At 34.3% G+C, this 15,496-nt stretch overlaps 1 protein-coding gene across 3 annotated transcripts; it reads left to right on the top strand.

The window, feature by feature from the left end:
- The first annotated feature begins 1,764 nt into the window (after positions 1-1,764).
- Positions 1,765-14,922, top strand: LOC149799297 (uncharacterized). 3 transcript variants are annotated; one of them, XR_016421146.1, is made up of 6 exons: positions 1,765-1,832; positions 2,607-2,677; positions 4,348-4,665; positions 8,598-8,746; positions 9,230-9,286; positions 11,706-11,723. XR_016421146.1 is itself a non-coding variant. In XM_089958603.1 (5 exons), coding segments are annotated over exons 1-5 (549 nt in total). In that variant the 5' UTR covers positions 1,765-1,830; the 3' UTR covers positions 11,807-14,922. The 3 variants fall into 3 exon arrangements, 2 of the variants coding, with proteins under 2 accessions (XP_089814729.1, XP_089814730.1); XM_089958603.1 differs by lacking the exon at positions 8,598-8,746 and having other exon boundaries at positions 11,706-14,922; XM_089958604.1 differs by lacking the exons at positions 9,230-9,286; positions 11,706-11,723 and having other exon boundaries at positions 8,598-9,223.
- Positions 14,923-15,496: the final 574 nt, after the last annotated feature.

Here is a 15,496-nt window from a genome sequence, read left to right as displayed (position 1 = left end):
ATTCACAGCACACAGGCGCTAGCGAATCTATATAGACCACATGACGTCACAGACTGCTCTCTTCGGATTGGATGCGGACTGACTGAATTTTGTAACGCGTGTTCGGATTGGTGAATGAACTCAATCCGTTTCAATCCTTCCTCTACCTATAAATAAGCGCAGTTCACTGCATTGATTCACCTGTTCTCGTCGCCTCACGATGTGGACCACAGTTGAATCATCCACCCTTGTGTCTTCCATGATGTTTAGAACGGACATGCTCATGTATGTCCGGTCCAAGTGGACTGTTGTTGATAGGACAGATACTAGTCTATGGATGAGAAGAGTTTACATAGAAAGACAAGGATGCCTCAAGAGGGTACTTGTGTATGGACCTGCAGTTAGAAGGAGTTTAAGAAGAAGAAGATGTGACAGATGCCGTCTATGTTAATATTAATATTAACATAAACCCAAAGGCCCTTTTCAGGGCCAGCCATATTTCTCGAAAAGAGAATGACTTTTCAATTGCCTACCCCTTTATAAAATTTAAAAAAAAAAAAAAAAATATCCCATGTTCCATTGCCCTTGTCCCTAAAGTATTTTTTTTTTCTAACATGTTCAATTCCCCTTTGTCCCTAGACAAACCCACACTTTATTCCCATGTTCAATTCCCCTTGTCCCTAGACAGACCCAAACTCTATTCCCCATGTTCAATTGCCTTTGTCCCTAAAATCGATATTTTTTTTCTCCATTTTTTCCATAGCCTTTGACGCTAATCTCAATATTTCCTTTTTTTTCCTTTCTCCAATGTTAAATTCCATTGACGCTAATCTTACCCAGGGTTTTTTGCCCATGTTAAATTTCCATTGACGCTAATCTCGCCCAGGGTGGTTAATGTTAAATTTCCATTGACGCTAATCTCGCCCAGGGGGTGTTTTTAATGCTAATTCCCATTGACGCTAATCTCACCCCTTTCACTACTTACATACGTTACATACATGATAAGCTATACATGGCAGCGAGTGTAAATGGTGGAGGAAAAATCCTGGAATAACCAACCAGCCACGGAAAGCCTGTTTCATAAAGAAATCTACACGATACTTTACTTCACGATTTTGCTTTTATTCATGGTGAGTGCGTTCGTGCGTGCGTGTGTGTGTGTGTGTGTGTGTGTGTGTGTGTGTGTGTGTGTTTGTGTAACTTTCAGAGATAGTAGATCATGGTTTAACGTACTTCTTCAAAATTAAAAATGTACGTGTAAGCGAATGATGTCTGAGTTCATCGTTTAGTGGTAGCATTCAATGTGATGACAAATGATGAAGATGATGACGATATGGTGCATGACAGAATAAGAAGAGGTCTAATAATTATGGTTTGATGTTTTATGGCACACCAACACAAGTTGTGAAGAAGAAAACAATTACGACGAGCATTACGATTACACTGATGGTATTAAAGAGATGATGATGATGATGAAGATGATAATGACGATGAATGACAACGACCGACAATGAGAATGATTGCGAAGACGATGAGGGTGACACTTTAAAACGTGAATAACTTCGGTTTTCTGACCTATCAAACTATCGTACTATCAAATTTGTTTCTAAATGTTTGTTTATAGTTCAGTGTGTCCTCTTCAATATCGGAGTGTAAACAAGTACTTGCGTTTATAGATACAGCTCAATATAAAATCCCATTCTTTGGTTAATAAACTTATCTGATCATAAAGTTGAAAGATAACCACCAGAAAACCCACATCTATTTATATATACGATGGAAATTCCGGGGAGAAGATATGACTTATTATAAGAGAAAGTAATTCCTTATAGCATCGCCAGAGACAGCAGCATGTAAGTATGCTTCATCTAATATCTTATCTATCGAAAGTATATATAAGTGTTTGATATGAGCATCCATTTATCTAACTCATAGATTATCATAGATTATGCATACCGAGAAGTCACATGTAAAGCTTCCCTGAGTCGAAGGCAAGGTTTTAACATTATCCTGAATAATTCTCCTACTGCATTATTAGTTTACGTAAGGATAATAAAATAATGCATTTATTTTCAGTGGCATCTATACTTCAGCATTTTAACTTTCAAGATAAGTATCAATAGGGGCTCCGAGTGGTCTAAAGCGCTCACTGTTAAGATCACTGCCGTTTCACCGCTGTCTGCTAGGGTTCGAGTCTCGGGCTCGGCTAATGTGGTAACGTGAGAAAGCTTGCCAATAGCTTCTCGTGGGTCGGTGGTTCTTTCTGGAGTTTTCCCGGGTTCTTCCACCACCACTTATACTAGCATCCTTGTGCTGAAAAATGGCGTTAAACCCTACAACAAAATTTATAAATATAAGGGTTGAGGGCTTTTAGACTTGATTTGAATAGGTACAGATTAAATTATCCTTCTATTCAATTTTAAATCAACTCATAAATGACTGTAATCGTGCAAACACTCCAATATGCGTGTTGTATTTAGAAAACGGACGTTGATAAAAACAGATGCTCAGTATATACATCTGCTACAAAAGCTCCATGTTATATCCCTACTTGAAAAAAAATGTTTTAAATAAATATATTTTGAAACGACAATGTTTATCGGTAAACGTTTCTTTTCTTTATACAGGTCATCAGAAGTTGTTTACGGAAATATGTATGGATTTTGGATTTTCCTTATTTTCCTTTCACTTAGTGATGGTGAGTAACGGTTTGCTAAGATGCAAGTAGAAAATACTATGAACTGTTTTACCTTTTCCACAAGTGCTAGCTATTTTTGGACAGACAATTATGTTGGGGTTAGAGGTCTAAGAAGATCCCTAATTGATAATAAGGAGTTTGCCGAAACCAGGTGCTTCATATGTGGGGTGCGTTCTTGAGACAGAGACTAACAAAATCAATAATTATAGCATAAAATTTCTATGCATACCAATTAAAGCTTAATTTGTAAACACTTAGTCAACTGATCCGGGTAGCCCTGATCGACTAAAGAAAACCGACCTATTTCTCTATTATCCGGAGGAGTCGCAGTAGTTCAGAAGGCAGTTTCGGACTCGTATTACTCGCCCATGTCGGTTGAAGCAGTGTGTCTCTGTGAATGGCATTTAGCTCTGATTTTCTCAGTATGGTACAGGCTGCGGACGAGATAGGACAACTTGGACAAAATTCAGTGGGCCTACTGCCGATGAAAAGAAAATTATTTGTTCTATTTCATAGGGACCTACTGGAAATTTTTTTTATAGGGCCCACAAATCCTGTCCGCGGCCTCGTTATGCTATAACGATTAATTTGTCAAAGTGCCGCTAAAACCAACCAACTCTCCAGTATGTTTTAGTTCATCTAAATCAGCCACAACAATTTTCTTACTGCGCAAATGATCTATTACTAAACAAGGAAATTAACATAATACAGTTGCCTTTCAACGTTTCGTTGGCAATTTCGGCACATCTTGGGATATCCCTTAAAATTCAATCTTAGGATATCCCTTTCTACGCAATCTTGGGATATCGTTTTCAACTCAATATTGGGATATTCCATTCAACTCAGTAGCATGATAATGTATCTAATATTAACGTTGTTTGTTGGGTTTGTCGTTTTGTTGATGTTTTGTTTTTTGTTTTTTTATTAAAAAAATTGTTTTGTTGTTGTTGTTTTAAATCGGAAAGTACACCCTGATACGCTCAAATAGATTGCAGATAACCTGGGACGGTATTCCTGATGAGAAGAATTCCTTTATATCTAATGGAGAAATACAGAATGTAATCGACAAAAAAGTAACCAAAATTATAAGCACATAATTATTTATATATCAATCTTTATAACAAGCAAATTCTATTCGATGAATCCTTTTAATAATGTAATAGTTTAAATTCAAGATTATGTACTTTTGGAGCTGTCTACGAGAGTTTAATTTCCTCAAAGAACTGATTTACATCTAAGGTATATCTTATGGTTTAACGGCACGTTAGAACAACATTGGATGCATGGTACCGATTAAACGTTTCTATTAAATATTTGAATACAAAGACTAGCAACCAAACCTTCACGTTCAACTAAACTTTGTCGTTGAGGTTCACAATGACAACTAAGTGGTGTCAACATCACGGGATGTTGATTTCTGCAGATTTATAGTCTTTATTCGGCAATGGAAAAGATCGCTACCTGGAAAAGGCGGAAGGTTTTGAACAAAGCAGTCGGCTAAAAAGACAATGTGAATTGTCGCTTAACGATTTTAAAACTATGTAATTAATTTGATGTGATATTTGTTGAACAAATTAATAAATAAACAAATAAATAAATAATTATGCAAGGTTGGAAACAATGTTGCACAACCTTGGTGAAGTTCAAATTATATTATTCCTACATTGTAGGTTTAACGTCGACTGGTCCGCAAATGAATTCCTCGTCAAGGGCTATAGATATTACCTGGGGTATGGCACTGGAACCAGACGAATATTTAAGCGGCATCTCATGGCAAAAGAATGGCAAGACCATCGCTACCTATAAGGTCCATGACGAATTCAAAGCTAAACCTGAATATATTGGCAGGCTTTATCAATATGGTACATACGGCCTCAGTATACGAAACCCAACAAGTGAAGATAATGGGGGATACACCGTCTCTGTGGTCCTATGGAAGGATGTGGTCTTACAAGTACATGATGATTCATATGTTTTTGGATTGTTTGGTAAGAAACAAAATGTCGCATGGGGATTTACCTTTTGCAGTTATGGTACCTTTTCGTAACTTGATTTACGTTTGATTAATTAATATGTCCTTGAGAGAAAGTTCATACAAATATCTTTTTCTCTCTTTCTCTCTCTCTCTCTCTCTCTCTCTCTCTCTCTCTGCATTTTCTGTCAACATTAATTGTCATGCGTGGATTAAAAACTCTGACACTTAATTTTAACATATCAATGCATTAGCTCTACAATTAATATATTTGAAGGTAATATTTTCAATGTGGCGGGAGCTGTGATATCAGTGGTGAGACAACAGCACAAGCTTCTTCGCTAGCCAAGGCTCCGATGCGTTAGCCCTATCGACACATTGGCGATCCTATATTTCAGTGCCTCGTTTCCGCGATTTCATAGCATTCGTCAGCAAGCCACCGCATCCAGTCAAAATCAAGTTGTTCAAATCTAAACAATGTTATTTCATGATCATGATAAGGTGAGCGCAGAACTGTAATGTACTCATACATAAGCAATTTTCTAATGACCATCCGTGGTTGTACATATACATCCTTTCCTTCACACATACACACCTGTAATGGCTTAAGAAGTCGATTGATAATTTCGACATACGCGCTATAAAAGGATTGACGCCCGGTTCCAATTGGGGGAATCCTGTGTTTTACTAAGGTAATATCCTTTATCTTGCCTTATAAGGTATTATTTGTCTAATTATAATTTCTCAAACTGAATCTTGGAAAATAATGGGAATGCATTTCAATATAGTATTGGTTATTAATATTTAGTTTTAAAAACAATAAGGCCTATAAGGATAAAAACTGAGTCAGTCATCTATTCAAATGAGTCAGATAGCGGTGTTTGATTGGTTGAATGCCAGGGATGGTCATTTCGAAATTGGCAATTGCCTCCACCATTTTCGGAAGTTGTACAATGCACCGCTGTTACACGATATTGGTTAGGTGGCGCTCACCAGATAATATGTACTTTTGAGAGAGTGACCTATGTAAGGTGAAGTAGTTCGCATTTGAAACATGCACAGTGGAGAGAATGTTTGCATACCTCTATGCTACATTAATGTAATGTGGATGATATTTCTTTTGGATATGGTACTTTTGGAAATTTTACATGATTTAAACACACTGCTAACTAAAATGACTGCTCCCTTGTGTTAAAAAATAAGTCTGAATTAGTCTAAAGTACACTATACATAGCAGCTATTAAAATAGGGAAAATGAATTTTGCCAGACTAGACAATACCAGCTTCTGAAAGTGCAATGAATGAATTACCAAATATATAAAATGTAAAAAAAGTTATCGGCTCTTTTTTATACAATTTACCTCTGAAGTTCAGGAAGTGAAAATGACCAAATAGAACTAGCACTTTTTTTGAAAGGTGCACATTTGAGGTAAGGCCAAGCTGTATACTCTATAACCTATAGTACACCCATCAATCATACACCAAAATAACGGGAATTAAAGGTTCTTTGCATTATACCTAAGATAAACAAGGTCTTTTTTAAATAGCCAGTATAACCAGTGAGGAAAGCCGGGGAAATTCTTTCTCTTTAAAATCCTAACCCTATGGAAAATACGAAACTGTAGAGTGCCACCTTAAAACAAATATAAAAATGTTTGCAATTTTAGTTTTTTATTTTCATATAATTATGTATGATGTTCTGAATAAAATGGTACATTCATATTGATGTTAAGCATGAAAATGAGCTAATTATGATCATTTTGCTCTTGCTTACATAATTTGCCATGAGGTATGTTTGTGTGAGTAGTGACCTTAATTATGGGGAAATTACAAGTCTTAGAATATAGGAATAGAGTCAGCTTAAATTTAAAACTGTTGCAATAAGTGACAGAAATATATGGTGAAAATGTTTCTTTTCATTTATTTGCAATGAAATAAAAAAATAAATGAAGAGAAAGTGACTTCGCTACTTCCATATTAAACAATAGGCAAATATTTTACACTTTGACCTTTGACCTTTATGAACCTGATGAGTTACCTCCCTTTTCTAATTGTAAAATTCATTGTTGATATCTCAGAAATAATTCTTGTTAGTTTCATGTTCCTATCATTCAGCATAACATTGGTTGCTATGTTTACAAAATGTAGTGTGCATTCTTAAAATAGCTCACTTTTATCATGGGGGGGGGAGGCTGGACTTGTTAGAGACTCTGACACTCATAAATACTTTTCTGTGGGGGGAAAGGCAGGAGAATTATTCAAAAGGATTGTTTTGATGCTTGCGACTTAAATGTTTCAGCCATTTAAACATAATTAAACCATACAAAAATAATACATATATCTTCTTTATAACAAATATAAAAATGTTTGCAATTTTAGTTTTTTATTTTCATATAATTATATATGATGTTCTGAATAAAATGGTACATTCATATTGATGTTAAGCATGAAAATGAGCTAATTATGATCATTTTGCTCTTGCTTACATAATTTGCCATGAGGTATGTTTGTGTGAGTAGTGACCTTAATTATGGGGAAATTAGAAGTCTTAGAATATAGGAATAGAGTCAACTTAAATTTAAAACTGTTGCAATAAGTGACAGAAATATATGGTGAAAATGTTTCTTTTCATTTATTTGCAATGAAATAAAAAAATAAATGAAGAGAAAGTGAATTCACTTCTTCCATATTAAACAATAGGCAAATATTTTACACTTTGACCTTTGACCTTTATGAACCTGATGAGTTACCTCCCTTTCCTAATTGTAAAATTCATTGTTGATATCTCAGAAATAATTCTGGCTAGTTTCATGTTCCTATCATTCAGCATAACATTGGTTGCTATGTTTACAAAGTGTAATGTGCATTCTTAAAATAGCTCACTTTTATCATGGGGGGGGTGGGAGGCTGGACTTGTTAGAGACTCTGACACTCATAAATACTGTTCTGTGGGGGGAAAGGCAGGAGAATTATTCAAAAGGATTGTTTTGATGCTTGCGACTTAAATGTTTCAGCCATATAAACATAATTAAATCATACAAAAATAATACCTATATCTTCTTTATGGTGGCGCTCACCAGATAATATGTACTTTTGAGAGAGTAACGTATGTAAGGTGAAGTAGTTCGCATTTGAAACATGCACAGTGGAGAGCATGTTTGCATACCTCTATGCCACATTAATGTAATGTGGATGATATTTCTTTTGGATATTGTACTTTTGGAAATTTTATATGATTTAAGCACACTGCTAACTAAAATGACTGCTCCCTTGTGTTAAAAAGTCAGTCTGAATTAATCTAAAGTACACTATACATAGCATCTATTAAAATAGGGAAAATGAATTTTGCCAGACTAGACAATACCAGCTTCTGAAAGTGCAATGAATGAATTACCAAATATATAAAATGTAAAAAGAGTTATCGGCTCTTTTTTATACAATTTACCTCTGAAGTTCAGGAAGTGAAAATGACCAAGTAGAACTAGCACTTTTTTTTTTAAAGGTGCACATTTGAAGTAAGGCCAAGCTGTATACTTTATAACCCATAGTACACCCATCAATCATACACCAAAATAACGGAAATTAAAGGTTCTTTGCATTATACCTAAGATAAACAAGGTCTTTTTTAAATAGCCAGTATAACCAGTGAGGAAAGCCGGGGAAATTCTTTCTCTTTAAAATCCTAACCCTATGGAAAATAAAGAAACTGTAGAGCGCCACCTTAGTTGCCTTTATATATTAAGGGAGACAACTCATGCAATCCAATAGATGTTGCTAGCACAAGAATTGAAATATATGATCGATCCGCCAAAGTGTAAATGGAGTTAACAGTGTTGGAACCTTGGCTAGCGAAGATGACGAGCTTTATACGTGAGCCTTTTTAGACATTAGAGCAGACGAAACTTTTTAAGATTTGTTCTTGAATTGAAAAACCAATATATGTTTCAGTGCTTGACAACACAAAGTCGGTCGACACAGAAATAAATTATCGGCATGGATCCCAAACCAGTTCTGTTGATACCCTGAGCAAGTGTCAAGATTTAGTTATATTACTGAGTGTCATTTGCATACTGATAGTCAGAGTAGAAAAACATTAGGTAAATATTCAAAGTATATATGAATTATCTTCCATCGAACGAAATGTTTTATTCGGAATTTATGGTATGTTTTACTTAGTAAACCATATTAAAAGTACGGCTTGTGTAAAAGTAGGATGCAGATCATTGACGTTTTCATATCAGTCATTCGGTTGTCATTTACTTCGATAAAATATAGCTAATTGATGCCATATTGTTCACACCTAAATGTCAGTGTTAATATAAATAGATTTTGTCAAATACTTACTAGAATCGGTACCGTATATGTATCACACACACACACACACACACACACACACACACGCACACAAGCATCACCAAAAAGCACAATTGGATAAACCGAAGATAGAATTTAGCAACGTTTTTTGCCTCACAAACTGATGTAATAAGCAGTCATAGAACGTCTGCATACATACCTTTAAGTTCATATTTCGAGAAGATTTATCGGCTAAATCTCACTTCGCATCTTTTTTTTACTTGCAGATTTGCATCAGATCTGTGTTAGTAAAAGAAGTCTCCAAGAAATGTCGGAGACTGTTGGTGTGTGTATATATATATATATATATATATATATATATATATATATATATATATATATATATATATAGGAGATACCTTGGAAATTTGTTAGGAGAGTGTGTATTATCTTATGAACAGTGTATTTAGGTTATATCTGGATTTTTTTTTTAGGACTATGTCAGACATATAGCTTCAGATATTTACTACACCAGCAAGATGCTTTATTGATTATCGTCGTTAAAAACAATGCTAAACTTGGAAATCCACAGTAATTCAAAGAGAACGTTGTACAAACCACTAATCGTGCATATCACAACTGATACTAATATTAAGAACATGCAGGTGCCCTCTCAGCTTGGCTACATCCTGTCCCCATCATGCATCAGTCAAAACATGATAAAAGCTTAAACACCTTCCATTCCTATACTCCACTTCCCAAGAAAAACAATGTTCTATTTAAAGTTTCATGTGTTCATTACGATAAATACAGTAAATGTCCATAGAAATTTCGTCATATTGCATGTTCTTTTCCACGATCTGGGAGAAATCTGTTTGCTGTTTTGGATAGCAAATCCTGTTTGCGAATTTAATTCTTTCTCTATATTTGATAACAGAATTATTGCTTAGTAGTTGCTTCATAATGGCCCAACTCACAGTACAAAAGTACAAATGGTGTTTAAAGCAATGTTTTTTTAAGCATTAATGCGCCTTTGAAACGTAGGTTTTTTTTCTTCTCTTCCTGATGTTAAAGTTATTTTATTCGTTAAAATATTTTGAAGGTTTTGACGATTACGAAGAACATTGCCATTGAATAACATTTAGACATATGTGCATATTTTGTTGACATATGATGTGCAATCGAAGTAAGGCTCTCCACTTTTAAAATCACTCTTACTGCATAGCTCGAATGACCCAGGAGTATCGTAGCTATAAGAATTCGATGTAAGATTGAACTTAATATAACGTCGTTAGACTTCTGTCTCTCATCAAATAGGAAATAATGATAAAAAGAATTTAATAAAATTCATTCAATTTTAAGACTCGCAATAAACATCCCGTCCAAGAAAATGCGAAAATCAACGAAAGTAGAGATCTTTGGACATTTTTTGAGATTTATAAACTGCGGTATAACGATCGCGCATGCTTTCTGTTGCTGAAAACTAATGTAATGTCAGCAACAGTGCTATAACAACAAATTTCCCGCACCAATGAACTATTTTCTTTGTGCATTTGTTAAAAGAAATGGAACCTTTATAAATATGACGAATTTTTAAATACTCGTTAGCTATTAACTTTTGGGGAAGTAATGACAATGCACTTTCCCCTATCATGCTTGTTAATATTATATATATTTAGCGTGTAATATTATTATTTAAAAATTAGAATTTTTAAAAGTTAAACACTCCATTATTCCAGAATGCATTATGATCTCCAATTGTTCCATTATATATATATATATATATATATATATATATATATATATATATATATATATATATATATATATATATATATATATATATATATATATGTATATATATATCCATCATGCTAATTTCCTATTTATTTTTATTTATATTTATTTTAACAAGCTTTTATTGTTGAAATGAGCTCAATATGATGCATGTTTCATCATCGATAATTTGCAGTAGTTTAAATGTGTACATGCTGTTACTGAAATGCCTTTTGTTTTTATGTTATATATTTCATAAGGTTGTCCAATTTTTCCCGTGATGTAAATTAACATACCAAGGGCTCTATTTTATGTGTGTAATTATTGGTATAAATCTGATAGTGTAATTATTGGTATAAATCTGATAACAGTGTAATTATTGGTATAAATCTGATAACAGTGTAATTATTGGTATAAATCTGATAACAGTGTAATTATTGGTATAAATCTGATAACAGTGTAATTATTGGTATAAATCTGATAACAGTGTAAGTATTGGTATAAATCTGATAACAGTGCCTCATATTTTCATTCAGACGTAGATTTTTATTTTTATGCGAAGGAATAGCGGGGAAACATTATTTTCTAATTAATGACAACGATCTTGTCTTATTAACGATCTTGTCTTATTAACGATTTTGTCGTATTAACGATCTTGGCCTCGTTTTTTTACTGGATTTTAAACCAACTTGATCTTTGACAAGTTCGATAACCAGCAGTGTTGTCAACATTTGCAACAGTTATGGCCCTTTCTCTGTTCATGTAAAATACATCAGCATGATCTTATTTCCTGCGACAGAGTCCACAGTTATGGATAGTTTTCAACCCAGTTTGACATGACAGAGTATCTCTACAAAATCTCGAACGAGTTCGATAGCAAATTTCTATCACATTAGACAGAGTTATATCCCTTTACAGCACACTCTTGTGCCAGATATTTTGTTTGCGCTACTTCCTGCACATAAATTCAGTTGTTTTTTTTTATAGACAGTCATTGTGGTGTCACCCCCTCTGATGGTGTGACCCGGTGCGGTCCGCACCCCTCTAGTGACGCCATTGCCCAAGACGTACACATGACATCCAATTGAAGAACGCTCGGGCCTTTTGGACAATAATTGGACATCACTTAGAAACATTACCGTATCCGCCGTTGCTTATTCATTTCAGCTTGTTTACTGACGTCACATGTACATTATACACCATCACAGCGTTCTTAACGGCGACATATTGTGTGTGATGACTTATGTGACGACTTATCCTTGACCGAAACATTTCCATATTCTCTGTCACAACAATTTAAAGTGTATCCATTTCTTGGAGAAACGCCTAATATATGTTACAGGATTGAAGTTTGATATTTAGGTCGAATAGTTACGCGGTGTTCCGATTGAAATGGCCTTGTGGCGTTTGATGTATGAAGTCCGTTTATTGCGCATAAACAAAACTGTCCAACGGTCCAAAAAATTTATGACCAATATATTTTTGTGGAATGCTTTATCAAGTGTGTTCATGCATTTTATTTTCTTATTTATTTATTTATTTACTTTATATGCTTGACCAAAGCCAGTGCAATTCGTTCTTAAAATCAATGAGATGTATACATTTTGCAAAAGAGCAGTAATGTCGACATTAGCTGTCATGTTTTTGAAATGGGATTTGGTTCTGCATTTTGTCTTTTACAAGGTGTGTTTGAAGGCATTTCATGGTACATGATTCTATGACACATTTTACCAAGATTTTACCTATGAGTTTTACACTTATTCATACATTTTTTGCAATGTAGAAGTGAAAAGAAAGATAAAAAAAAAAAGAATAAAAAAAGAAAAGAAAAAAAGAAACAAGTCTCACTTCCTAATAAGCATTATTGTTAACCTTTTCACTTTATATAAAAGGAACACAGATCGAAAGTCATCTGTCTTGTAATTGCTCTTTATTAGCATTCTTTTATTAATGGTTGTTTTTCCGTTCTCAATTGTGTGTTACTGGCAAGAGTCATCATTTTAACATTCCAGCATTGCATAACGTTCTTACAATCTACCTGCATTTAGTGTAATCATATCGTGAATTAATTTTGGTACAGAAATGTGTATCAGCTCTATTATGATATAAGTTCTTTCTTAAATAGGTCAAAGTTGTATTCCCATACAATTTCCAATAATAATAATAATAATAATAATAATAATAATACATATTGACTTAATGTTGGGGGGTTTTTTACTGGCCACGCATCACCATTTTTACAATTTAGCAATGCTAACTTTTAAAACAGTTTACAACGTTAATTATGCTTTTGATTCAGAAAAGTGTTATTACAGTCTTATGATATACTTCTTAGCTCACATTTACATTATATATATGAACTATTGAACTTATTCCAGCGGCGGCGTCCGCATATATGCAAGCATTTATACGTAAGTACACTCTGAATATCGGCCATTCTTTCTTCATAGATCTTTGCAACAGTTTCAAGCGATGCGCGACTGAGGGGGTGGGGTGGGTTAAATTGGTACCAACATATACATGAGGTACGCATTCTTTATTAAATTGATGCGTTTAGCTCAGGCATTTTGCATACTATATAAATACTGCTACACCTGGAATCATCAAATTTGGTGAGGAGGTGAATCTTGACGAATCACTTGCGTCACAAATGTAGATCTCTGACCTATGGTGCAAGCATCAGTGACTGATTACACTATTAGTTTACGTTTATTTCTCAAGCTCTGACAGAATCCTCAAACTTTACGATTGCGTGTACCTCTTTTAGTATCACACTCTAACCACAAAAGAAGTCATTGTGACCTAAATTTCATATTTAAGTGACTTACGTTAATTTATTTGCGTAGAACTTATGACCAGCTAGATTATTTGCACCCTGTATGCATACTGTTATATCTGGACTCGTGACTTTGGTAACATTGTGTGGTTTAAGATTATTTCTTAGGCTCAGATTAGACTAGAATCATCAAACTAGATGATTGTATGCATTTATATTAGTTCCACACCCTTACCACAAAATAATGTGACTATGACCTATATTCTGCATTTGAATGGCTAACATTAAGATTATGCATTTAATTCATCAACACATAGGTTTTAGTACATTGCATATGCACTGTTACACCTGGATTACTTAGACCTGGTGGGCAAATGGATCTTGATGAGCACAACATTCTCGTCATATCCATTTTATTTGTTATTTTTAAAAATCAACTAAGATCATTGTAAACGTGGAAAACCGAATCAGATAAATTAGGCTAAACTATGCATGTATACAACATTTGGAACAAATATGGTCCAACATACCTGTATGGTGATCGCCTTAGAGTTTCACACCGACAGGAGCCCTGGGTGGACGAGTGGTCTACAAAAATCTCGCCTTTACCGATCACTGCCATCTCACCTCTGTCATCATGGGTTCGAGTCTCCGAATCGGCCTATGTGGGTATATGAGAAAACTTACCAGTAATTATAATTCCAGACTAAATGTGTACCAACGGCACCTTTTATTACAATGCAAGAAACGATTGGAATGCCTTATCACATAGTACTAAGAGTTCTACGGACACATATTTAAAACTACAGTAAAGTCTGACTTAACCAGGTTTAATTACTAAGAAAGGGATTTTCTTTATTGACTTCAAAAATCATAAAAGACAATACTACCAATATTTTCGCTTTCTTCAAATAATAAATTATTGAAAAATATTCCTGCCCATTGCACACCATGATCCACACTTTGTTCCATTTTCTTCAAACTTAGTTATTTACCTTTCGGTTGAAACAAGGGTCCTGTTCCACTCTGTTTATATGATTTAATCTCGTATCTTGTTTATATGATTTGTAATCTTTTGAGTGTACATTCATTGTAAATGTTTTAAATAACTTGATTATTTTCTTGTGTTGGTCTTAAACTTTTTGCCCCATAAATATTGAATCACAGCAAAGACCCAGTAGGAAATAATCCCCACAAAGGCTTTGTGGGTAATTCAAGATTTTATCCTCGTGATTTCCTTTACATTTGTGATTTATATCAAGGTTTATCATGTGTCTGCATGTATTTTATTATATGTATTATCTAAACTTGTACATGTGCCTTTCATACTGTTATTATGTTGCTTGCTGTATGTTGTATGACCTGTATGGAAATTGTATGTATTACATGTTGATTTTACTAAATAAAAAACTACCGCTACATATACAACTTCCATTTTTGTCATGCACCTGTGAATCAACAAAAGGGTCTAGTTTTGCTTTATTCATATATTCCAGAACGGTGAATTGTACATGCTTATCGAGGTTACATGTTGATTAAAAGTTTGAGACCGTGTATCACTTTCGCCATGCTCATAGGCGATGTTTCGTTCTTATTTGAATCCGCTATATGATAAAACATTGTATTGTCAATATTGTGTATTGCTTTACTTCGTTAAGACGTCCTTTTGTTGCGGCATTTAATGTGCGCGGATAAGTTTTCCTCTTTCATTGCTTTTTTCTTTCTCTCCATTCTTTCTGTCCTTCTTAAGGTTTCATATTCCATTCGAGCACAATTCCAACCTCAATCACTATTTTTTGTTTCATTTCTTTAACCTTTTATAATTATTCATTAATTCCCACCTGTGTGAAATTTCTTTCAATTTCCCATCAATATAATTTTTTTTATGCTGCTGTTTCTATTGCTTCATCCAGTTCTTAGATATTAGTTCCATTATGGTTACAGTTACATGTATTTGCTTTTTGCGCGAGGTGAAAGGGTTGGGGTAGAAACCGAGGGTCGG

This window comes from Sinohyriopsis cumingii, chromosome 5, assembly GCF_028554795.1.
Source record: "Sinohyriopsis cumingii isolate HCF-2022 chromosome 5, ASM2855479v2, whole genome shotgun sequence".
Lineage (NCBI taxonomy): Eukaryota > Metazoa > Mollusca > Bivalvia > Unionida > Unionidae > Sinohyriopsis > Sinohyriopsis cumingii.
Note: the sequence above shows the minus strand (reverse complement) of the source record. Positions and strands in the feature narration are given on the sequence as shown.

Bases quoted from the DNA above. Each gene is read 5' to 3' on its own strand.
- LOC149799297 (XM_089958603.1), top strand. The intron at 2,678-4,347 runs GTGAGTAACGGT...CCTACATTGTAG, and splicing joins TTTCCTTTCACTTAGTGATG to GTTTAACGTCGACTGGTCCG. The intron at 4,666-9,229 runs GTAAGAAACAAA...TTTTACTTGCAG, and splicing joins ATATGTTTTTGGATTGTTTG to ATTTGCATCAGATCTGTGTT.